Source organism: Dipodomys ordii, unplaced genomic scaffold (genome assembly GCF_000151885.1).
Source record: "Dipodomys ordii isolate 6190 unplaced genomic scaffold, Dord_2.0 Scaffold146, whole genome shotgun sequence".
NCBI classification, from domain to species: Eukaryota; Metazoa; Chordata; class Mammalia; order Rodentia; family Heteromyidae; genus Dipodomys; species Dipodomys ordii.
In genome coordinates this window covers 2,855,495-2,881,756 of record NW_012267362.1, presented here as the reverse complement: position 1 = coordinate 2,881,756, position 26,262 = coordinate 2,855,495, and the positions used below count along the sequence as shown (strand labels likewise).

The 26,262-nt window shown below is 41.9% G+C and overlaps 1 protein-coding gene across 1 annotated transcript in view; it reads right to left on the bottom strand.

Moving 5' to 3' along the window:
* Vav3 (vav 3 guanine nucleotide exchange factor) overlaps positions 1-26,256 on the bottom strand; it is a 354,621-nt gene extending 328,365 nt beyond the window's left edge. Inside the window, exon 1 of the mRNA XM_013031889.1 lies at positions 25,965-26,256. Coding sequence (XP_012887343.1) covers positions 25,965-26,168 — 204 coding nt within the window. The 5' untranslated portion in view covers positions 26,169-26,256. The remainder of the gene's footprint in view (positions 1-25,964) is intronic.
* Between the last annotated feature and the right edge of the window lie 6 nt (positions 26,257-26,262).

Here is a 26,262-nt window from a genome sequence, read left to right as displayed (position 1 = left end):
CTGGTTTAAGAAAGGAATCCCAAGGAGCAAGAACAAGGAAACAGGATGGAAATGGGGAAGTAAAACCCAGGAAGTCTCACCATAAGGGCTAGGGGCTCAAGACCACTCACTCCTCTATAGAACCTAAGGAAGTGAGCCCAGGGACTACCCTCTAGGAGACAAAGAGGATTCCATCTACTTCCTGTCCCCGCAAGGCAAAGACACCCTCCTCCCTGGGATGACTCCACAATTCCTGTTGCTCCTGTTTGCCCAGTCAGTTCCCACCAGAAACCCAGAGCAGGAAAGGAGAGGTGTTCTAGAAAGGCATTGTGAAGTTGGTGAACAGGGTCAGGTGGCCGTAGCTGTGGCTAGCATTAAAGGAAGGCACACAGGGTTTGCAAGTATTGCTGAAGTGCTAGCTAATGCAAAGGCCAACAATATCAAAAGCCAAATTCATCCTCCTCAAATTTCCTGTTCTTGACTCTCATCTGCAACAGTGTTCTATGCCTATATGGAGCTTTGTTTTTGTGCTCACTAGGACTTGAACTCAGAGTATGGGAGCTGACCTTTAGCTTTATCAAGCAAGGCTAATGCTCTTATCACTTGAGCCACCTCTCTACTCCAGTTTTTTGCTGGTTAACTGTACATAACAGTCTCATAGACTGGGATGGCTCCAAATTGCAATCCTAAAATCTCAGCCTCCTGAATAGCTAGGATTACAGATGCCTGGCTGTTTGGGGTTTTGTAAATAGCTTCAAACTGTAATGGAGAAAGTATAGTATCTACAGGGCCTCAGATACTGACTCAGTTTTGTCCCAAGTCTTTGATATCTTCTATTTTTTTGTGCCAATTCTGGGGCTTGAACTCAGGGCCGGAGCTTTTTGTGCCCGAGGCTAGCACTCTACCACTTGAGCCACAGTTTCACTTCTAGTTTTGTAGTGATTAATGGCTGATAAGAGTTATAGACTTCTCTGCCTGGGCTGGCTTTAAAACATCATCCTCAGATCTCAGCCTCTTGAGCAGCTAAGATTACAGGTATGAACCACCAGCAACTAGGTTCCTCTACTTTTAAAAGAGTCCAGAGAGTTACAAGGCTAAGCAATATTATAGCCTGTCCCATATCACTAAATGTCCAAGAAAAGTCAATTCTCAGGCCTTAGAGCAGTTACCACCACAAACTAAACCATGTTCACAGAATCTGCTTCCTGACACAATCCATACCAAGGCATTTGAAAGACAGAGGGATACAAAGGTGAACATAACTCTCGGTTTCAACTTTGACAAGATGCCAATAAAACCATGCCAATTTTCCTAAGTTTAAATTTTCATTAGAAGATAATTACCTGTGGAGGAATGAATGGAAAAACCAAATGTGATACTTACAATTCCTTCCTCTCCAAGGAAGGAAATTCTTATGCATATTACAACACAGATGAACCTTGAGGTTATTATACTCAATGAAATAAGCCATCACTAAAGAACGAATATTGCATGATTCCACGTATATGAAGTACTGAGGTTCAAATTCAGAGACAAAAAGCAGAATGGTAGCTGCCAGGAACAGAAGAGCTGCAGTGAGCATATAGTGAGCTTCAGTTAATGAAGCTGAAAGAATTCTACAGATGGCTAGCTGCCAGAGTTGCAAAACAATGTGTGTACTTAATGATTGGTGCTGACCAATAGGTTTATAAATGATTAAGATGAGCCAGGCACTAGTGGCTCAGGACTATAATCCTGGCTACTCAAGAGGACGAGATTCAAGGATCAAAGTTTCCAGCCTAAGAAGGAAAAGTATAGGAGACTTTTATCTCCAGGTAACCAGCAAAAAGCTGGAAATGGAGGTATAGCTCAAGGGGTAGAGTGCCTCCTGATATATAATTTTAGCACAATTAAAAGAACAAAACCAGCTAGGCACCAGTGGCTCACGTCTGCAATCCTAGCTACTCTGAAGGCTGTGGTTCAAAGCCAGCCTGGGCAGGAAAGTCTATGAGACTCATCTCCAATTAACTACAGAAAGCCAAAAGTGGAACTATGTGGCTCAAATGACAGAGTTGCAGCCTTGATCAAAAGAGCTAAGAAAAAATGGAAAGCCCTGAGTTCAAGTCCCAATACACACACACACACACACACACACACACACACACACACACACATCTGGTGAATGGAGAAGAAATCTCCAAACAGAAGGCAAATTTTGGCTCTGAGCATTTGCATACTGGAGGAACATCCAGCTCTAGATAGTGTCTTTTCTAAGGACAGTAACATCTCACCATGTTACAGCAGAGGCAAGACCCTAGGCATAGAACCAATCTTTCCCAGCCTCCATCTTTCCTTTCCTAACTCCCAGTTCTCTAAGGCCTATGTTTCTGGTACTCAAAGGCTGAACCAAATGTAGGCTCTGCCTGGGAGAGACATTCTTTCCATCATTTTTTAATAAACAGGAATTCTCGGTCTAAGGACACAGCATCTACTGTAACTGCCTCTTGCTATGTGATTGCTTTGGGCTATGGAAATGCTCCCTGAGGAAGATCATCTCTTGGAACATCCTCTACCTGAGTTTCAACAGATGCCAGCATGGCTTCATTTCCCCTAAACCTCCATCTCTGGAGGCCTGTGAGGATACAACATTAGCAGACCTGTGCATTTTAATGGCAAGCCTCTCAGTACATTTTCCTATACCTAGTATTTGCTTTTCTAATGTATTCCTCAATATTTTATCATATCAACTCTCCCATAAGGAAGAACTGAAATTTTCTGCATACTGATTATGACCTCCATACATACTTTTACTTTCTTTCAGTTTAGTTTACAGATCAGGTCTTGTGCTTTAGCCTAGCCCAGCATGAAACTAAGAGTCTCCTATTTCTACATCCTGAGTAGCTGAGATAACAGGCCTGTACCACCATGTTCAGCCATATATAATCACTCTGCAAACAAATCTTGTCATCCTTTAGCTGCTGAGTTACATGCCCCTAGCTAGGAAATAACTCCTTTCAGACTACATCGAAGCAAGATCCTGGTAATTCTAGCTACTCAGGAGACTGAAATCCAAGGATCCAGGTTAAAAGCCAGCCCCAAGCAGACAAATCCAAGAGACTCTTCTGTCCAATTAACCACCCAAAGACCAAAAGTGGAGGTATATGTAGTTCAAGTGGTGAAGTGCCAGCCTTGAGCAAAAAAGCCACAGGAAAACATGAAGCCCTAAATTCAAACCCTAGTACCAACAAAATAAATAAATAAGCAAGCAAGCAAATAGTAGACCACATCTGGCCAGGCGTGGGCCGCTCCTCTGGAATGTGTCTTATCTTTCCCTGCTGTCCCTCAGAGTCCTAACTCCATAGAGAATTTAGGAATGTCCCTGCAGAATACAAGTGACACCTGCTTACTCAACCATAGTAATTTAATCATCTTGAAATTTAAACTCTTGAGTGTTTGATACCATCACTGGGCCATGGATCTGATGAATGCTTAATATAAATTAGAAGATAGGGTTCTCCTTTGGGCAGATATAAACTGTGACCAGTTCACATATAGAAGAAAGAGAGTTATATTTCAACCTAGCCTAGCAAAACATCTTCACACAGTACACAAAATACAAAACTATATCCAGCCCTAAACTATACAAATCATCTTTCCAGCTAGGTAACTTAAATTCTTACTGAGGCTTGGTGGCTCAGGCCTATAGTCCTAGCTGCTCAAGAGGCTGAGAACTTAAGATTGTAGTCCAAAGCCAGCCCAGACAGGAAAGTCCATAACACTCTTGTCTCCAATAAACCAGCAAAAGGCCAGAAGTGTAGCTGTGCTCAAGTGGCAGAGTAATACCTCAAGCAAAACAAAAAACAACCCACTAAGGGACAACATCCAGACCCTGACTTCAAGTCCAAGTACTCACACTCACTCCTACATACACACAAACTAAGTTGTTAAAAAACAATTTTTGAGTCTTATCCCACTCTTCATTAGATTCCTTTTGGCTCATCACAATATCTACCTAGTAACTACTGGAGTGAATCTCTTTTCCTTTTTATATCTATCTATACTTTTTAAGATCTCATTCTCCAATCTCACGTGCAGGTGAGCTTTTCTCCTAGCCTACTCTTTTTAGTCTACACTGCTCTTTTACTGATAAGACCAAAAATTATTTTACAAGCCACTGTTCCTCCTTGATTTTAATCCAAGTATTCTAGGTATAGGCTTTCTTATAATTTTATTGAGCTATCTATTTCAACTCAAAAATAGACCACATATTTCTCTTTTTTTGTCAGTCATAGGGCTTGAATTCAGAGCCGAGGTGCTGATCTTGAGCTCTCTTTGCTCAAAGCTAGGGCTCAACCACTTTGAGTCACTGCTTTACTTCTGTTTTTTTTTGTTTTGTTTTCTTGGTGGTTAATTAGAGATACGAATCTCACAGACTTTCCTGCCTGGGCTGGCTTTAAACCACGATCCTCAGGTCTCAGCCTCCTAGTAGCTGGGATTACAGGTATGAGCCACCAGCGCCTGGCTTACCACATTTCTTATTGTTTTCTTGCTAACAAAGTCTTCCATATTGCAAACAATCCTTCCATTGGTGAAGCTATCATTTCATGGCTGAAATAAGTTAACAAATCTGGCAAATACAACTCATGCTTAACTGGCAAAAAATACAGTTCCATCATCTAATGGACAGAACTTATGTAATTAACAAACCTAGAGCAAATATATAAACTGTTTCTCTGGAGCTTCTGCTAGAGTATTAGATAATGCTTCTATCTCCTTAGGCGGTACATAGTTCAGCTTCTTTCAGGTCTGGACTTTGAAATCTGCCCATCTGCAGGGAGGTACTTGCTTGGTCACTGAGGTTGGTTCCATGATAAGTGATCTATTTAAGATCTTTTTGTAGATACAAAATTACATAAGATTCATCCCTCCAGGGCCTTCCTCTGGCCTGGAATGAAATAAACTGCATATGGTAAAGCCAATTTATCATTTCCTACCTTGGCCTGCTTCTCACAATTTAAAGGAAGAACCTCACACAACACTTCTGAAACTTTGCTACTTTCGTAATTTGAAGTCCTGGCCTGTGAACTTAACTGAAACGCAGTAAAAGTGCCAACTGCTATTGGACCCCCAAATGGCTAAGAAGGTCCATCGTCCTCCAACTCACCTACTACCCTAGCCAACCTGTACCCAACAACCAAAAGCCCAGTACAGGAAGTGACACTGTGGCTCTAGCGGTACAGTGCTCGCCTTGAGCTGAAGAGCTGAGAGGCAGTGCCCAGGCCCAGAGTTCAAGCCCCACGACTGACAAAAACAACAACAACAAAAGCCCAGCACAGCTCAGCTTCCTAGGTTCCCAGGCTCAGCATTTATCATAAACACCTGTTCCTGATAAAGACTACCATAGGCCTGTGGGCTAGAAAGGAGGCAGCATCTTCAAACCACGCCCCCCAAGACAAAATAACATGTTCTCCTCTTTCCTAGAGTGAAAAATCCCATGAGCAACAGAGAAATCGAACCACAAGGTAGGTGTTCTTGGTAAAAGCTAATATATGCTGGAAAATGTGCTCAAGGATGCAGGCTGTCCTTTCGTATTTTTCTCACTCCCACCCCATACAACAAACAAGCAAAACACATTATAGGCTTCTTCTGGAATACAGGAGCCACTCTACTTAGCTAACCATCTACATAAAGGTGATCCAGAAAAACATCATCACTCTTTATAGGCAAGTAGGACTCAAAGAGAAGACCCACATGGAATTAACCCACATACACCCAAGTATATTCTAATACTGAAAGAGAAGTTCTTCTATTGGTGTGAGAGAAAATGAATCCTCTAAAATACACCTCTTATAGGTGATGTGTTGGGTGGAGATGAATTGGGGGAGAATGAGGAAAGGCACTGATCAAGCTGCATTGTATTCCTAAACTGACATGTTGAATTGAAACCCCTTTGAACAACTACATAAAGATAATTTCAAAATTCTATTGATTTTGTTTCTTTTTTGGTTTCAGTCCTGGGGCTGACACTCAGATCCTGGGTGCTGCCCCTGAGCTTCTTTTACTCAAGGCTAGCACTCTACCACTTGAGCCACAGCACAACTCTGGCTTTTTTTTTTTGGTAGTTTAATAAGAATTTCATGGACTGGCTTTGAACCGCAGTCCTCAGATCTCAATTATAGACGAGAGCCATCAGCATCCAGCTAAAACTCTATTCAATTTTTAATTAATAATAAAGTATACCTTATTTAATAAAGTATACTTCTGATAACCCTGGTTCTATTATAGCTTCAGGGATTAATCAGAGATTTTAACATAGCATATGTTCATTAAGTAATGCCGAAAGGACAAAATATAGTTCAGGACTTGCCAATGTTAAGAGCATAAAAGAGCTGATGCTTTTGGGACATAGATACCAAAAGAGCTGGAGATCTAGAATGAAAGGAAATGTACCAGGCCTAATCTAATCTCTCAGGAATGCTCATCTTCATCACTGAGTGCTGCTATGCTATTCAGCTCAAGATGATTCTTTGCGTGGCCTCCTGAATGGTTCAGGTAATGTTATGATAGGTCTTGTGAGAAGAATGTTGGCAAAGATACAAGATTGCCTGATACCTTCCAAATATCTGCCCTCTCTTCAGACTGGACTTCATTAGCTGAGAGATTATATAAGAAAAAAAGGTAAACAGGATCATATTTAATTAAAGAATACATATATTTGAGTTATTAAAAGATCTGTGAAAAATAAATGCACAGTTTCAGAGCAATTTGAAAGTACAAATGCTTTGAAAAAAATTATACCAAAAAACTTTCTCTTCTGTGTTTATGGCTGACAGTACTAGTTATTGGATGTTAACTACTTAGCATTAGTTCTGGGCATGATGCTGGGACCCAGAAATCAGGGACTAAAATGCAAGTGACCCCTGCCATCACCTGGCTGAGATCTAGCAGGAAAACTGGCCATGCTGGAAATATACGTCATGTGCTGTATAGAAAGAAAATTTGAAAATCAAGTATCAAAGGGCAAAATGGCAGGTTTGGCATCTAGAAGAAAGAGACTGGGGTGAGGGACCCATTCTGGGAATGGTAAAGTACTCAATATGGCTACCACAGAATGAGCAAGGCACAGAGACGCTGGAGAGGACAGAGGAGGACAAGGTCAGGACACAGGTCTTACTGACTCTCAGGGCACAGGGCAACACTCTACTGAATACAATAGAGTTGATCAGATTAGTGTCTTAAGTGAGTGTCTTCTTTCACTGTTTTAAGGGTACTGATACAGTTAGAAGAAAAGATTGTCCTAAGGTAATATACATGGGGAAATTCATCAGGGGGAAGTGTCTAAAGGAAAGAGGTACAGATGGATGAAGACAATGAAAGCTAGCACTACAAACACTTTGTGCCAACCCAGGGCTGGACAAATTCATGAGGTAGCTATTTTTACGCCACTTTACACTCTGGTGAGAAAACAGATCTAGAGGGTTAAATGATTTGCTCCAAGCAATTCAGCAAATAAGTCTCCGAGATTGGAAATCAAACCAAAAGGACATCAAAGTCTCTGATTTTAACCAAGACTTTGGAAATTTGACATTTTTCAGCCCAACAGAGGTACGTATCTGAAAACTCTCTGGCAGTATATTACAAGACATATTTAAAGTGTTTATAACTTTGGACCTAGAAATTTTACCTTAGAAAATAAATCTGAAGGAAATAATCCAAATAGAGGAATAACTTATTCAAGGACATTTAGACTCAGACTAGCTTTCTTGCTCAGTCTAGCTTTGTACTCTGATCTTTACGTCTCAGCCTCCAGAGTAGCTAGGATTACATATATGAGCTTCTGGCACCCAGCACATTTTTTAAATGATAAGCATGAGGTATGTGTGTTGCTAGTTTCTCATAAGAAAAATAATGGACTTGCATTTGCCAAGCCAAATGACCTTGGTCAAAATCATTGCAAATATCAAAAGCCACGGCTACTTGCTGTTAAAACCACATTGCTAAACTAGAATTATCTCTAAGTTGCTTGCCAGCTCCATAATCATATGTAACTCTACATAACAGAAGTTACTGTAACGGTCCACTTGCACAGGACCATCCTTCCCCAGAACCTATGCAGGCTGTGAAGGTACTGGCTGCATTTTCCTCAGTCCAAAATTAAATGTTTCCCAATTTCTGAGCCCATGATTTATAGTTTTGGCTACCATCAGGCTAATTTCCAGCTACTCCTCCTTCCTCTTTTAACTTACAACCTATACCTTCCTTGTATTTAAGTAGGTTTAATGAAAATGAATGAAATTAACATTTATAGAATACATCCAACATACAAATACTGACTTGAATACTTCACATTCAAGCTCTAGTATACAAACGTACACATACACACACACATACACAAATACACACTGTTAGCAGCCATTATCATCTCTATTTTAAAATGGCAGTGCAATGATTCAAAATTAGGTTGACGTACCCAAGACAATATGGTGCCTACCATACCAACCTTATTATAAAAACCTTAGGCTTTAAGATCAGACTCTAGTAACTCTCAAAGATGAACATAAATGGAATTTAACTTGATGCATTTACATGGAGAGGAAGGAAGGGGAAGGATACAGACATATAGACATGTACATGTAGATAGGTAGATAAGTAATATAGATATATAGATAGGTAGATACAGATACACTTACATAAATAGACTAATAGATGAATAGACAGATCAATATGAGGCATTTTTATTATGATTGCTTAATAAATACTTTTTTTCATTTAACTCATGTAAAACATGAGAGGGTTATAAGTGGTCACCAAACAGACAAGGATGTCAAGCAGCTTAGTGTTAACTGGCCACATGGAAAATTAATTTATATGCATCACTGAAATTTTAGATCTACTTGTTATCCATGGAAGAGAAATATTAGCTCCCTCACCAAAATAGACATAGAAGATCATTTCAAATTATTTTACATTTTACATGTTAAAATAGTCATTAAAAAGAACTACATGGCCAGGAACCAATGGCTCATGGCTATAATCCTAGCTACTCAGGAGGCTGAGGTCTAAGGATCATGTTCAAAGACAGCCTGGGCAGGAAACTCCATGCGACTCTTATCTCCAATAAACCAGCAGAAAACCGGAAACGGTGCTGTGGCTAACGTGGTAGAGTGCTAGCCTTGAACTGAAGAGCTGAGGGACAGTGCCCAGGCCCAGATTACAAACCCCACGACCAAACTAACAAACAAACAAAAAAGAACTACATGATTTACAAAAATGATGTGAGAAGGCTTGCGGATGTCCTGATGCCACATTCTCTTCATTCTCTTCTTACCCAGTATCTCTGGAAGTACCTACATCTTTGCATGACAGTGCTTTTCTGAGTTCACACCTCTCAGTTCCTGCCTCCTCTTTATCAAGGACAAACTACTGTATTCTGCTGTACTCAAAGTTTAGACTCTATGTAATACAAGGCTCTATTCCCAAGTTCTCCAGCATCAGGATTTGAACTTGAGTATTTCTCCTGTGTCTGACTGACTTAAGCTTACTAACTTTCCTCAGCCAACAAAGGCTTCATCCAATTATTTGAAGGTCAAATGCTAGGAAACTCAAGACATCTTGATCGATCCACACATCTGAGAGTATCGATAAATGGCAAAATTAGTCTAACAATACTTTATCAGGCATTACACACATAATTAAAAGAGCCAGTGGCCCAGAGCTTGATTCTATAGCTCTTCTGGTAGCTGAAATGTGAGGATCAAGGTTTTAAGCCAGACTGAGCAAGAAAGTCGGTGAGACAACTATCTCTCAATTACCCAGCAAAAAGCCCAAGTGGAGGTATGGTTCAAGTAGCAAAGTGCTAGCCTTAAGCAAAAAAGCTAAGGGACAGGTGCTAAGGCCCTAAGTTCAAGCCCTAGTACTGGTGTGCATATGCACACACACGCTCTCTCTCTCTCTCTCTCTCTCTCTCTCTCTCTCTCTCACACACACACACACACACACAGAGTTGCATTACTGAATTCTAATGTTACCCCCCCATCTTTCCTTCTCCCCTTGCAAACCAAAAGCCTTTGCAAAAATAAGCAGATACTGTGAGCAGGTTGCAAGTTGAGATAGGCAGTCTGGGTACAGCTAGGAACTGCACATGACTCAAGAATCACTAATACATTGATAGTGTTCACCCAATCATTCTGCTGGGCTTGGAGGACCACCACAAACCAGGAAAACTACTTCTAATTCAGAAGTTCAGAGGGTCTTGCTCCTCAGAATCAAAGTGCCCACCAGCCTGATCCTTTCTGGAATTCACATTTATTAAATATGTACCTCAAATTGGGCACTGGTGGCTCACGCCTGTAATTCTAGCTACTCAGAGGCTGAGATCTGAGGAACAGGGTTCAAAGCCAGCTCAGGAAGAAAGAAATTCCATGAGACTCTTCTCTCCAATTAACCACCAGAAAACCAGAAGTGGTGCTGTGACTCAGGTACAGTGCTAGCCTTGAGCAACAGAGCTCAGGGACAGCACACAAGCCTTGCATTCAAGCCTCATGAACAACAAAAAAATTAATATCCACTTCAAGACCCCAAACTCCTAAGTAGCAGAATGCATACAGATTGACTCATTCATTCATTCGTGTATGTGGTGCTGTACTAGGCCTTAAACTCAGCATCCTGAGCTCTCATTTGTCTTTTTTTCCTCAAAGCTACCACTTATGCCACCAATTTTTTTGGTGGTTAACTGGAGATGAGAGTCTTGAATTTCTAAGCCCCACCTAGTTTCAACCTAGGATCCTCAGATCTCAGCCTCCTAGGTTGAGCCACCAGCGTGCCAGCAAGATTTAACTTGCCACATTTGGAAGAGGTGCTACTTCTCATGGCTGGTCACCAGGTAAGGCTGTGGGATGGGACACACTGAGCCCAAGACGAGGTTGAGGAGTAATGGAAACTAACTGAACTTAAAGGGCCTGAGGTCAGACTTGTGGGTATGTGGGATTTGGAGGGCCGGAAGATGACTAGAATTGAGAAGAAGGTGACAGGAGGTACTGAGAAGAGAGAATAGAACAGTGAATCTAGACAGTCAACACAGACTGTGAGCCATATGTGTGTGGCTTTTCCAGCGGCTCCTTATAGCTCAGATATAAGGAGGGGGCCCAGGGCTGAGGTAAGCGTCCATCTGATGTCACAAAAGATGAAGCTGATTTACAGTGCAAGTAGACAGGCTGATTGTGGAAGGAATCCAAGTATCCATAAAAGACCTCACAGACAAGGGAATGGGGAGACACAGAAGACCCCAGGGAGGACAATGAAAGGTTCGAAAGGTATAAGAAAGAGAGAAGGGGCAAGTCTGGAGGCTCACAGGAAATGCAGCAAGCTGGTCTCTACTTTCAGCTCCTTACTTAAGATGCCCATGAAGCAACTTTCACTATGTCTTTTCCCACAAGAAAAAAAAAGAGATGATTTATTCAAGAGTAAAAACCAGGATAGGTTACAGGTAGCTCACATCAGTAATCTTAACTACTCAAGGAGGCTGAGATCTGAGGACTGTGGTTCGAAGACACCTCAAGTAGGAAAGTCCATGAGACTCTTATCTCCAGTTAACTACCAAAAAAAAAACAAAAACAAAAACCAGAAGTGGACGTAGAATGATAAGAGTGCCAACCTTGAGCACAAAGGGTGAGGGACAAAGCTCTGTATGTAGACCCCATGCACAAAGATAATAAACTATCATCTGATGCTCCAGTCTATATACCAGAGAGACAGACTTTAAGGTTATCACTGCCACGCAAATTCCAGCACTGATGTTATTAGGGATATCTCATCATTGCTCAGAATAACCATTGTGTTTGGGCACATCACTAAAACGGAAACATTTGTGCACATTTTCCATCTCATGCACTCTCTCTAGTTCTGAAACGTTCCCCTCTAGTAACTGCCCAGGCCACGGTCTTCCTGGTCTCACATCTATCACCTGTCTGCATGCACTTTTGCATAAGCCTCTATCATACAGTGATTTACTTCCTTTCTGCACTCTTTTAAAAGCTTTCATTTGGGGTCAAATCTATTTTCTCCCAGCCTCCCCAAAGCAGAAACTTCATGTGGTTTATCTTTAGGCTTTTTGTACCCTGCACACAGAAGGGACCAGAAAAATGTCTACAGACAGAACTATCCTGAGTCCTTTGTGTATACACCTTTCATGCATCCACATGAAAAATCCACTATGTGACATTAATGTTGTACCTTGCACATCAACACAAATACTACCTCCATATCAAACATGTCCCTGCCCATCACTGTCGCTCAAACAATTCTACAGGAATTCAGTCAATCCAAGGCTCTTCAGACTCCAAGTGACACACGCTCAGCCACTAAGTTTCATTTCCTTTAGGCTTGAGCCTTTACTACAAACTCTAATGTTTAGATATGATGATTTAATCATCTCTGGTGCATGTGCACACATTCGCGCTCACACTCACACTCACGCTTACACTCACACTCTTTCTCACTCACTCACACACACACACTTTTCTTGAAAACAGAGCAAACCAGAAAGCAGATAATTCACAAACTAAGCAGAAATAACTACAAACAGCCAGGCACTATTGCTCATACCTATAATCCTAGCTGCTCAGGAGGCTATGATCTGAAGATCAAGGTTTGAAGCTAGAGTCTGTACTCTTATCTCCAATTAACCACCAAAAAACCAGAAATGGAGCTATATAGCTCAAGTGGTAAAACACTAGCCTTGAGCAAAAAAAGTTAAGGGACAGAGCCCAGGCCATGAGTTCAAATCCCAGTCCCCACTCTAACGTTCTCACTTTCTCTCCCTCTTTCACATACATACAGGCACACACATATACAAACTAAAAACATCTTAGATGTTACTATTTGAAATCTAATTTCCAGCGCAAAAATCATGCCAAGTCATATTGCAGTAGCACACACATCTTGCTTTTTTGCAAGCACGTTCCCAGCCATTGCCTCATGCAAATCACCAGATAGCCACTGGCTTTGGCAACACTAATGGGAAATTCTGCTGAATTTGGAATTAGGACAGTTGGACTCTAGACCTGTCTTTACCACTTCCTGTCCTGTGTGACCTTGAGTAAAGCCCTTTAGCCAGTGCACATCTCAATTTCCTCCTCTGTAAAGCAGTGATAAGATCATCCTCTTCCTGCCAAACTGACTGAAGAGGATGGGGGAAGGAGGGTGGAGATGGAAGGAAATAATAGTCTTACCGACTACCTCCTGTACGGCATTAAGTATATTATTATGTTCCCACCACAATTCGACAAAAGCCAGGTTTTACTGTTTCTTGTGAATCAAATGAGGAAAATAAGATTGCACAAGAAAACTGGCTCACAGTCATTGTGTTCAGTGCCAGATCTTCATGAAACCATGGTATCTCCTAAGCAAGACTGCATAGGCATTTGCTGCTACTGTTTTAAAGTATAGAAGACAGAGCCAAAGAGAAGCAAACACTTGCTATAGCTATGCAGCCTGTCAGAGGCAACCTTGGGATCAGAACTCAGGTCTCTTGATTCCTGACCTTTACATTTAACCATGCTGTACCCATGAGTCCAGCAAAGACATAGAGAGACATGGTGCTTGTTTATTCAGACCAGCTGTCACAGATCTATTTTAAGACAAGCACTTTGAAAATCATGGAAGGTGAGTATCAAGTGTGTCATTAAATATTCCCTATTAATTGACCCTTTTGAGAACTCCCATGTGAGCAGCATATGCTGCTGGCTTACTGTTACATAAGTGGCTCCAAGGCTGACTACACATCTTATAGCACTTTATTTTGAAAGCACATTCAGACAGTGCCACAAAATACTCTTCTAAAATAATGGTCTGTGCAAATCAAAACTGTTGATGTTTATGGTTCTGCTTAATAAATATCCAAGACTGGAGAAGAGCAGAATGTAAACTTAAGATTCACCCTTAACACCATACAGAGCCTCTGCTACTGGGGTGAGTGGGGGACACTTTAAAATAGGCCACATAAGCCAGGCGTGGTAGCTCATGCCTATAAGCCTAGTTACTGGGGAGGTTGAGATTGGAAACATCCCAGTTTGATGCCAGCCAGAGCCATAAGTTCCAGAGACTCTTTTTCAACTAACAGCTGGATGTGGTGACATTTGCCTGTCTTAGATCAGGAAGGATTATGGTTCCAGAGGAGCTATGGAAAGGAATAGTCTGTGATACTCCACTGCAGCATAAAGAAATTTGGCAAGGTAGCATCTGTCTGTCATCTCAGCTGTAGCAGGAAGCATAAACTAGGAGGACAGTGGTCCAAGTATAGGTCCAAGCAAAGAGCAGATCCTATCTCAAATGACCAGTGAAAAATAGAAAAAAGGGGGATGGAGATAAGGCTGGACAGTAGAGCCCCTTCCTAGCAAGCACACAGTATTGAGCTCAAAGCCTAGTATTGTCAAAAATGTAAAACAGAACCATATTCCACATACTATCTAAAACAAACATCTGTTCATTTCCCAGAACAGCTATAATAAAGGGAGAAGGAAAAGAGAACCATTCCAAAGTATGCCATCGAAAACAGCAGTGTTTCCGACTCTCAAGGAAATGGAGGCTCTACTGACCAGAGAACAGGAAGCCCAGATTCTCAAGGTCTGCTGTCTGAAAGCACTAAAAGGCCAAAAAGGTCCAGCTAGCCTCATTTTCTCTTTTTTTTCCTCCTTCACTTGTCTTTGTTTACCTATCTAATTGTATTCCTTTTTTCCATCATATACCTGACAGAAGTCTGACCCCATTTTACTATGAATAGTGACAACCTATAGTGTGTTATTAACAGCCACAAGACCAAAAAGGGATCACACACAGAAAGCAGAGAGCACAAATTGGGAGGGGGAAGGGGGAATGGGTGGAAATTTACTGCTATTCCTGCTCAGATGTGCCAATGGTCCGGTGAAGGAGAAACTAAGCTAATTTTCAATGTTCAAATTCTAATCTTGGCTTCACCAAGATAAACTTGTTAGTACAAGTTATTAAGCCCTTCTTAGCCTGAGAGATAATAACAGTGGGAATAAATACCAGTGCCTGCCTCATGTTATTGGAACATTTAACTGAGATACTGCACTGTAAGTGATGGTCTTGCATAGCAAATGTTTCTACAGGAATAGTAGTAATGGTAACAGAAAGAAAAACGGTATCTACTCTGTGTTGATGTAGTAGTCACAGAGCTAATAAATTCATTTAGATCTCACAACCAACCCTAGGAATGAGGATCTATTTTGGAAATGAACAAATTCAAGGACAGGTTGAGCCACTCTTGAAAATCACTCAGTTGGTTAAGTGGTATATTGTTATCTGCTATTATTAGCAATGGCACTTAGTGGATATTTTTAGTTTTTAATGACACAGATAGTGCTGAGTATGTCATCTTATTTTTCAAATGTATACACATATCAATGGAAAGATAGTCAACAAAGAGTCATCATCTTCAACCCACCAATGAATTTATGCCTATCTATGCATATATGACCCCTTGTGTTAACTTCTACATAGTCGTATCAGTGAATCAGCGTAGGGCAGCCTCCAGCAAGTCATAGCCTGGATGGGAGATAAATAAGAAAAGAGATTGCAAAACAGTTCATGGAATGCTGCACTCCACCAGAGTGTTGCAAAAAGCCACTCATAATCAGCCACACCTGGGAGGGGAGTCAGGGAAAACCTACCACCAAGATGAGTCGAACTAAATCTTCAAGAAGACAAATGAGAAAAGGTGCCTGAAGAAGAAAAGAAAAGGGGGGATAGGCAAGAGTAGGGAGATATTTAACAGCACTGCTCATCTAGAAGCCCATCCCCCCTTCTCCCTTTCACCCTTCCCCTCCCCCCACCCAAAAAATGTTAGGACTACAGAGTGGAGAGATGAAACAGGACCACATCACTGCTTGTTGTACGTACGCTTTCTAAGGACTGTAGATTTATCTGTGGTCCATTTGGAATCGCTAGACAGAAGGAAGTTGACCCCATTACCTGCCCTAATAGCTCAGGCCAAACCCTAGTCACTCTCCATCAACCCCAAGGTTCATTTGTGCCTCTATCTTAAATCAAACAGGAAAGAATAGCATATATGCATGCAAATGGGAAAGATCTGCAAGGTCTCTAATGATGGCAGGTGAGCATGGAAGAGAGAAGAAGTAACGGACCTCTGCCAGAAGCACTATAAATTCAGCTCCTCGAAGAGGAATAAAGGATCTTCCATGGGTGCAGATGTGGAAGGTGGTGAGAGCTAGAAAAAGCTCTTCTGTAATTTTGTCTAATTCCCTCCATTAAGATGAAGAATTTTTTTCAAGACTAGACACTAGGTTAAAAATGAGCTATACAACTTCTGGGTAGGGACAGGAGAGAAAAGCTGAGAGAGAGAGAGCAAGGGATAGGTGATATTATCCAAAAAGAAATGTACTCATCACCTGAGTTATATAACTGTAACCCTTCTGTGCATCACCTTTATAATAACAATGAAGAAAAACTAAGGGATGGAAGTTGGCCCAAAGAAGAACAGAGTCATCTTAAAGGACCAGGAAGTAAATTGATCTAGAAGGGTTTGCACACTTTTTGCTGTGCAGAATCCCTTTACACTCAAAAATATGAACGAGGGCCTTCAGAAGAATTGGTTTGTGAGACTATATTTATCAATACTTATTATTATTCTAAACTGAAAGTTTTAAAGTATACAAAAGCTTATATTCACTGTCAACACAACAATCATACCAGCAAAACCAAGAAGGCTTGGAAAAACTCCACTAAGTACTTAAAAGAAAAAGAGAGTAATGGTTTTATATTAGATAAAAAGGGGTTTGGCCCTATAGAACCCCTTAAAGTATGGCAGACTGCCAGGTGTCCTGGACCACACCTTGAGAACAGGTAGTGTAGATAAATATAACCTGCCACCTGGCCTCCCCAAGGTACTCTCAAGTGGAAGGGGTCAACTGATTCCTCCATAAGCTTCTGCAACTCAGCTGGAGGAAGGAAAGAAAGTCACAAGTTGGATTTAACTAGGGTTTTGTTTACCCAAATGAGCAAGATAAATAGAGAAGCAAAGGAAGTAATTGCCTTGCTGTGGTGTTGAAGCTGAGTAGGAAGGAAACGAAGCCATGAAAGCAAAGAAGAGGTGGTAAGAACAGTGAGTTCAAAAGACCCAGTGGGTTTTTAGGTATTAGCAGAATAAAGCAGAAAAAAGGGGGGGAGTGAGAGAGTGGGATGTTTGAAATGAAGAAGCCAGGAACTGGTAGGAACATGCAGTTCAATATGACAACCCCAAGGACTCTCTTTCCCTCTGGGATCTGTCCCTCCCTACCATCACCCAAGCCAGAAATAGGGGTTCAACCTAGATCTATCCCCCTCTCTCTGCAGTAAAAGTCCCCCCAAATCCTTTAATTATCCCTCTATTACCACCCCTTTGCTCTGGCCTATGTCTCTCTTGACTGAACTAGATAGCCATCTCTTTCATTCCCAGTTTTATCCCCATCCACTGTCCTCAACTCTGCTGTGAAGGAACTTTATGCCATGACTGAACTTCACCCACAAAGTGACCGTCATGATGGAGGTGAGGTGGGGGCTGTACAACAGGCAGACCTAGGCTGTCAGTGTGGATCCGGGGGTTTGTCATGGTGGATGAATACCATGGATCTCATGAGATGATACAGGGAATAAAATATGACATGAAAAGACAACTAAAAAAAGGCTCTAAAGTGTTTTAGGAATGTTTAGATAAGGAGGAAACTGAGAAAGAATGAGAGAGGCTAAGAGCTAGGATGTAATGCAGACAATGAAGGGAAGAGACAGTTCCAAGAGAAAGGGAATGATCAGAATTGCCAAGTGCCATAGAGAGATTTAAGGGGGGAAATGGGGAATCTGAAAATTAGGGAAACATACAATTTGCATGCCAAACATCATTTTCCTCATCATTTTTTTTCTCGTTTTCTCTTTTTACTTTCACCGGCAGCTATGAGTTTATACCTGAGCAAAATGTATCAATACATCATGCCTCCATCAGAAAGAATGGCACCACCCCATTTGTTAGGAAATGGAAAGACTTGGAAAAAATTATATTAAGTGAAGTAAGCCAGGCCCAACGAAACATAGATCCCATGGTTTCCCTTATTTGCAATTACTAGTATACATCTAGGATAATCTTACCAGACAAGCAGAAAAGGTCAAAAGCTATGTACATATGACCATATAAGATGATGCTAAGTGAAATGAAGCCCAAGATAGGGACACAAGAGGTTTTTGCTTTGTTGCTGTTGTTTTTAATGTATTTGATTTTTTTATTTTTACTTCTTTTGTATGTTCTTCCCCCATGGTGTAACCCCTGTTGTCTCTGGGGCCCTGCAACTTGTATATACATTTTTCTAATTTGGGGAAGGAAAGGGAAATTATTAAATGCTGAAACAAAGATACAATGAGATGTATAAAACACTGTGTTGTAAAGGAACTTCACAACTTGGGCGGGGGGGGGCGGGAGGACTTGGGGAGGTGGGGAGGGAAAGTATGGTAGGGGAAAAACAAAGGAGGGGATAACAATGCTCGATAGGAAATGTACTCATAACCTTTCTTATGTAATTGAAACTCCTCTGTACAGTATCTTCACAATAAAAAATATGCAAATTGTATCAATACTTCAGTTCCTATAGAAGGTAGGCTAAGCCAACAATTCTTCCAATAGAACAAATGTGTAAGATGTCTCAGCTACTTTAAAGACCAAAACCCAAATGATGTTGAGTTTAGCATTATGCTGGCAGGTGATCCAAAAGAACAATCTAACAAACAGCACAAAGAGGTAACTGACTTCTGGGAAGAAAAACTAAATAATGACATTATTCTGGGTGGAGCAAAATGTAACTGGGATATTCATTCTTGTTTGGCCAATTACAGGGTGTGGGTTTTTTGGTTTTTTTTTTTTTTGACCTTCCTTTCTATATAACACAGTAACCTGCACACATCATCGCTTTATTTGGGGACAGAAAGTAATGACATATAATACACACCACATGCCGAAACCAATATAATTATGGTTTTTAACATAGGGTTATATTTAGCGGAAATAAAGTTCTCTTTATTTTAACTTGTTAAAACAGTAATAACATTGAAACTCCATTAGGTGTTAGCAAGCTGGAGGAAAACCTAGGGACAACAGTATCATATTCTTTTACAAATGATATATCACCTGACACTGTGCTTAAAGGACTGTATCTCAAAGAAACACATGGGAACAAAGTTGAAATGGTAACCCAAAGAAAGGCTTTAGGAACATAATAAAGTTATGTTTGCTTATGTCTTAGATGTATGTTTGTACATATCTACAAGAGCTCTATAGCCGGGCGCTGGTGGCTCACGCCTATAAATTCTAGCTATTCAGGAGGCTGAGATCTGAGGATCTCTGTTCAAAGCCGCCCAGGCAGGAAAGTCCATGAAACTCTTATCTCCAATAAGCCACCAGAAAACTGGAAGTGGCGCTGTGGCTCAAGTGGTAGAGTGCTTGCCTTGAGCTGAAGAGTGCAGGGATAGAGCCCAAGCCCAGAGTTCAAGCCCCACGACCAACCAAAAAAAAAAAAGAGCTCTATAAAATCTTGTCTAAATCTACAAGAAATATTTTCATAGCCACAAAATGAAAATCCTGTGTGACAAGAAAATGGTCCCCTCTTAACTTTTTTTCCACTACTAGCCATGACCTTATTTTTCTCTCTCCAACCTCCAAAGAAATGCCTGTACTTGATACCTTAATCCTAACCTATGCTCTCAACTTCCATTTGGTTTTTGCCTACCACACCACTAAATTAGTTTTTATAAAGGTCAAAAATGTGTGTATATATACACTGGGGCTTGATCTCACAGCCTGAGTGCTTTCTCTTCATTTTTTCACTTATTACTTGAGCCACACCCCTATCTCAGCTTTTTGCTGATTAATTGGAGACAAGAGCCTCACAGACTTTTCTGTCCCTGCTGGGTTTGAACTCTGATTCTCAGATCTCAGCTTTCTGAGTAACTAGGGTTATAGGTGTGAGCCACTACTTTGGGCTGTTTAAGTGGATTTTCTCTCTTCAGTCTGTCTCTTACTTGATCTATCAGCATTTAACATGTAAGATCATTGCTTCTCCTCTTTCTTCAGTTTCCTAGAACCCATTCCCTCTCAATTTTCCATCCCTCTGTTGAGGGGTCCAAGAATGAGTCCACCAATAGGGGCTTAGAGTTTGAAGAAGTTTATGGAGGTGTTACAGAAGCTGACCGGCCAGGGACACAGCATAGACTCCAGAGCTAACACTATGATCCCGAGCATGGACACAAGCTAGACTTATGAAGGCAAAGACTGCAAGCAGATGCAAGCTGCAAAGTTCCAGTATATGATAACATCAACTTTTTTGAAACGGGACTATTACAATGGCATTCCTCAGTTCCTGCTAAGAGGTTACTGCATTCCTCAGGTCCCAGGTAAGAGGTTAAATTCCTGACTCAGTTTCCTGGCTTGGTCTAGAGGCTTTTTTAATCCTAAGAGACCCTTACACTCTAACCTCAATGATAAGCAGCATACAGTTCACTCACAGGCCACTGGCCCCTAGACTATCACCCAATGTCATGATTTTAACTGCCATCTCTACCTTGATGATGAAACATCCATATCTATATCAAAACATCTATGCCTGTTGAGCATCTCCGTTATATCTACTGGACATTCAAAAGAGAACTAGTTCCAAATTTCCCTTCCCTCTCCCCCAGAGACACACCCAAAACTCATTTCCTCTAGCAATCTTCTAAATAGCAAATGGCACTTCCATTATTTCACCAGCTCAAGCTTGGAATCATTCTTACTTCCCTTCTGCTCAAACCCGGGTTCTCCTCTCCCTTCAACATGAAAGCACAGCTCTATTTCACCTTGTTCTTGTCACACTGCCTGCCCAAGTAGCAATACTAGCCTGACTACCTCCATCATCACTGCCCCAGGGTCTTCTCAGGACAGGACCCTGGTGAAAACATAAACCAAGTCAATCATGACTTTGCTCAAGCCCTCAGCTGGTCTCTCATTTCACTCAGAGGAAAAGCTAAAGTAATTATGAGGGCCCACAAGTTCTAAACACTGGGCTTCCTTTCTCTCTCTCTCTCTCTCTCTCTCTCTCTCCAACCTCATTCCTACTGGTTTTTCCTATCCCTGGCTCTCCCTAACCCCTCCCCCCTCGGCCCTCTTCCTGTTCCTCTAGTGTGCCTGCCAGTTAGTTAACTACTTCAGGACATTCCTATCCATGTTCCCTCTCCTGGGACTATTCTTTTCTCCAAACATGCACATTCCTGCCTTTCCTGGCTACCCTTCATAAATTGCATAAACTCCCTTCTGCAAGCTCAAGTCACATTTCTCTCTCAGTGTACATTCTATTGCACAGTGGCTTATAAGTGTACAGTCCATCTCCTCCACTAGCACATAAATATCCCGTTAGAGCAAAGACTGTTGAGTGTGTTTACTGCTCAAAGGCAGTGTTCTAAGTAATTCCTGACACCATGTAGGAACAAAGTATTTTTTTCAAATTGAAAAAAAAAAAACCCTTTAGGCTGAGGGACAGGCTCAAGTGATAGACCGCCTACCTTGTAAATACAACACTCTGAGTTCAAAACCCCAATATAACAACAACAACAACAAAAAGATACCTTTAATAATTTGTGGAGGGGAAGGGGAAAAACAAATCATTTAAATAGGGATACACATGGACCTATTGCAACAAGGAGATGTACAAGTCCTTATGTCCAAAAAGAACTTTACAACTTTTGTGGGGGGGGGGGGGGGGGGGGGGGGGGGGGGGGGGGGGGGGGGGGGGAGGATGGGAAGGGATAAGAAGGGGAAACAAAGGAGGAGGCTACAATGCTTGATAAGAAATGTACTCATTATCTTGCCCATGTAATTGTAACTCCTCTGTAAAGTATTTTCACAATATAAATGAATAAATAAATAGAAAAAAGATATCTTTCATGACTGATTAGTTTTAACGCAACATAAACTTTAAATATATCATACATAGTGGTTGGAAATCTCATCAAATGTATTACTACTACTAAACATAATACAAAGCAAAGATTTTAATTTGAAAGTAAGACCCAAATCATCTCATCAATGACAAACTGATGATAAGGCACTGATAAAGACAGAACCATGAAAAGCAACATGAAGCCAATCACCAGACCTTTCCCTAGAGGGCATGATTATTAGCAGGCAGCTCCTCTCAGGTCATTAAATGCTTTATTTGGATAAAAAAAAACAAATCTAATATACATCTAATATCTAATTTAGATACCAAGTTTCTTAGATTTTTAAATTTTATTTAACTTCATTCTTTTGAACCAAAGGAGCATGTTCAATGTTTAACTAAACGTAATGTTTACCTCTTTAACCTATTATAAATAAAAGCAAAACCTAAACCAGTATTTTAGACAAACCCTTTTTTAGTTGAAGACAGCCATCACATTAGCAAGATGGCAAAACAGAAAGAAAGTGCTGTCCACAGCCAAGAAGAAGTTACAGAAATGGGATCTTATTTATGCTTCTATTTTGAATAAGACCCAATTAGTGTAGGAATACTTTAAAGAGTCTAGCCTATAATTGGGCAATTATTATTTGCAGGGTTATTTGTTTTAATGCACGTAAGGTAGAAGACTAACAGAAAGAAAATGAAATAGCCCATTCACTGGAATAAACACCCTTATTAAAAGAGGCTGGTTATTTTATAGCCTCTTTTGGGAAACCAAAAACATGTAGCAAGGAAAATATCAATAAAGTTGCCTTTGTCTGCATCTGCTTGGAACATTTTTCATAATGAAAAAAAAATCTTGTGAAGGGAGAGCTTCCTACTATTTCCTACCTTAGAAGCCATGTACTATAAGGAAATGGTCTACTTCAAATTTGTGTCTTCAACTGAACCTAAGTCAGGTGGAAGAAATGACTCTTGAACATATCAAAAAGCCACAAGTACTAATAATGGTACCTCTAACTTCAGAAGAGTATAAACTCCACCGGGATGCATGGCACCAAGGCTGCCTAGTTACTCTGGAGGCTGAGATGTAAGGATTGCAGTTCAAAGCCAGCCCAGCAGGAAGGTCCCTGAAACTCTTATCTCCAATTAACTACCAAAAATGCCAGAAGTGGAGCTGTGGCTCAAGTGGTAAAGTGCTAGCCTTAAGCTCAGGGACAGCACCTTAACTCTGATTTCAAGCCCTAGAAGCAGCGTGCGCGTGTGCATGTGCGCACACACGCGCGCGCTCGCACACACACACACACACACACAAAATGGAAATATAATTTGATAGAAGGGAGTTTACGGAAGGTAGTCAAGAAAGTCTTCTCTGAGGAAGTGACAGGTAGGTTAGGGGCATGAAGGGAGAGAGGAAAGGCAAGAATGTGAATGTATGGAGAAAAGCTGAGTCTCACAAAAGCATATAAAGTGCACTGGGTTAAAAGGTTATTCCCTACACATTATGAACAGAGCTACTAGGATAGGAACTTCATATAGAAGAATGGCTAGAACCTTCCCTCAGAAAGACTGGAGGTAGAAATATTTAGAGATGTCAGTAGAATGAAACTTGTAAACCTGTGCAGTAATTGTATTCTGTTATTTCTACTATGATGTGAGCAGGGGGAGGGGAAACACTAAGTCACATTTACACTTATTTGTTGTGCAGTATATGTTGAGCACTGTGTTGATGCATTTCATAAAAGCATTCGTTTCATTTGAGAATGACATGACAACTTATATAATATGAATTCATCAGCCTCAGCTCTCAGCCACTCAGCAACATTACCTCTCTGTAATGTGGCCAAGAATCAAGAAGGAAATAAAACTAGCCATCACCATAGTCAGGTACTAGTGTTCCAGCATTTACATTTGAGAGAAGCATTCACTCACTCATGGTGTATTACAAGGGCAAATGCATTGGATTTGCAACTAGAAATCTCAGGATTGGGAAGATTAAGAACTGAAAAGGACAACAATCTCAAGAAAGATCATTTAGCTGTCCTACTTACCTCATTACAACCTGGTGGTTTATCTGATGGCAGTATAATAATTCCTTCAGGGCAAATATCCTCAGATGCTCATTGTGGTACCCTCAGTAGGGAATAGAGCTCTGAGAGAATTTTATGTGCTCAATTTTCATTAGTGATGCTGATAATAATATCCCCTAGTCATTGGAAAGATTAAATTACAGCTAATCACATTCCAACAGGAGAAAGAAAAAGAGCATTTGAAAAGATTTCCTTTCCATTGTTAACCTTCACACACAGGTTTGAAGGTTAAAGAGGAGAGAGATGCTTAGCTGTCCAGAAAATGTGATTATGAAGACTGACCCAATAAACAGTCACTAAAAGCTCCTGGAAACCCAAATTTCCGGGAGGTGTCTGCCACAGTACTGTCCTCCCTGCTGATGGGCCACAGTGAAGGTTCTGGAAAAACAGGGGCCTATGAGAACAGGGATGACCAGGAGCCGGCAGCTCCCCTGCAGAACTTCGTAGAGACAGCAGCTTCTATATTATGGAAATGCCTGCTACATGTCTGCTATATAGGAGATCCATCATTGAGACCACAACGAAGAGCTCTACAAAGCTAGCAATCATCAAGCCATCACGAAAAAGCATTTACCTCTTGTGTAAATGCATACAGCATGACCACTTCCATGCCTGGCCTTTCCTATGGGCTGCCTTCTAACAGGTTGAAAGCAGATGAACAAGAGGTGCAAAACTTCAAGTGCAGAGAGACCTCACTGAAGTACTGACATCCGGGACCCAGAGATGAGTGCGGCTCTACCTTTAGATGCATAATTAAGCCGTAGAAAGCCAGTTCTTTCTTGAGAGGCACCAGCACTCGTTGCTAAGTAGCTGAAGTTCTGTACAGACAAGACTAGTGCTAAATTGTGTCCTGAACGGGGCTCTTTAGTCTCCCTTTTAAGTTGAAATTGGTGTGTGTGTGTGTGTGTGTGTTCTGTGTGTGAAAGAGCAAACAGAGGTTGTGACTTGTATTTAACATCTTCCTGGGCAGAAACTTTCTGCTAAGACCAAGAAACCCCTACTGGGCTGCACTGTGACTTCTGTGCTGACTCTAAGGAGCCCAAAGGCTTCTCAGAGCTTCATCTGATTTAAAACTCTCAAGCAAGGCTGGGCCAGGAATACATCTGACCACCTGAGCCCACCCCCACACCCCCCAAAAAGCGGAATCTCCAGTGAAACTGCTCATTTCCTGTCCCTGCTGAGAGAGACTGGGCTAGATGCTTCTCACATTGTTGAAGAACTGTAACCAGCCGGCTTTCCTGCAACTCCAGGCTGGGGGAAAGGGGGAGGCGCAGACAAGGACATTGGGGAAACGGTGTGTGTGTGTGTGTGTGTGTGTGTGTGTGTGTGTGTGTGTGTGTGTGTGTGTGTGTGTGTGTGTGTGTGTGTGTGTCCCATTCCTTTTCCTGCCTGTGACCAGTGTCATTCCTGGGCAGATAACGGACCAAACACCCTCCACTTCCTAAAGTCCTCGGCTGATGTCATGGTTCCTCTTTCCAGAAAACCATGGGGGCCAAAATGCAAAGAACAGATGAAACTCAAAACGCGCCCCCCCCATCCGATGTCAGGGAAGCACTGGATAGAATCGCTCTGCTATTTCTGTGTCTGTCTGTCTCTGTCTGTCTGTCCTCTCTCTCTCTCTCTCTCTCTCACACACACACACACACACACACACACAAAGTTGGTGAAGGGCACTCCACGACAACTTCTTTCTTCCCATATTACCTAGGGCATGTATTTAGGAAATCCCTGACACCGTCTGGGAGACGCCAGGCTGTAGCGTTGCGCTGCACAGCTCAGCCCACACCAAGCCAAGGTAGGAGAAGCCCAAGTGGTCCGGGCCGCGGGCGGCGGGGGGCAGCGGGGCGCGGCGTGCGGGCGGGCGGGGAGCACCTACGTGCGTGCATTTACACAAAGAAATTAGCGGGCCGGTGGGTCGCGGCCGAGGGCGGGCGGGCGGCCGCCTTACCTGGGACATCTGCGGCCTCAGGTTGATCTCCTTCAGGTTGATGGAGTGCGCGCGGAGGTTGTTGAGCAGCTGGCAGAGCAGGACTCCATCGCGGAGGGTCTGCGCCAGGTCGAACACCTGCGCCGAGTCCCAGGTCACCCGATGGTTGGCGGGCAGCACCTTGCAGTGGATGAGCCACTGCGCGCACTGCTTCCACGGCTCCATGCCCGCCGGCTCCGGGACCTCCCGGCGACGCTTCCCGGGAGTCGGACACGCCTCGCGGGCTGGGGCTCCGGCCTGGGTCCGCCGCCGTGGAGCG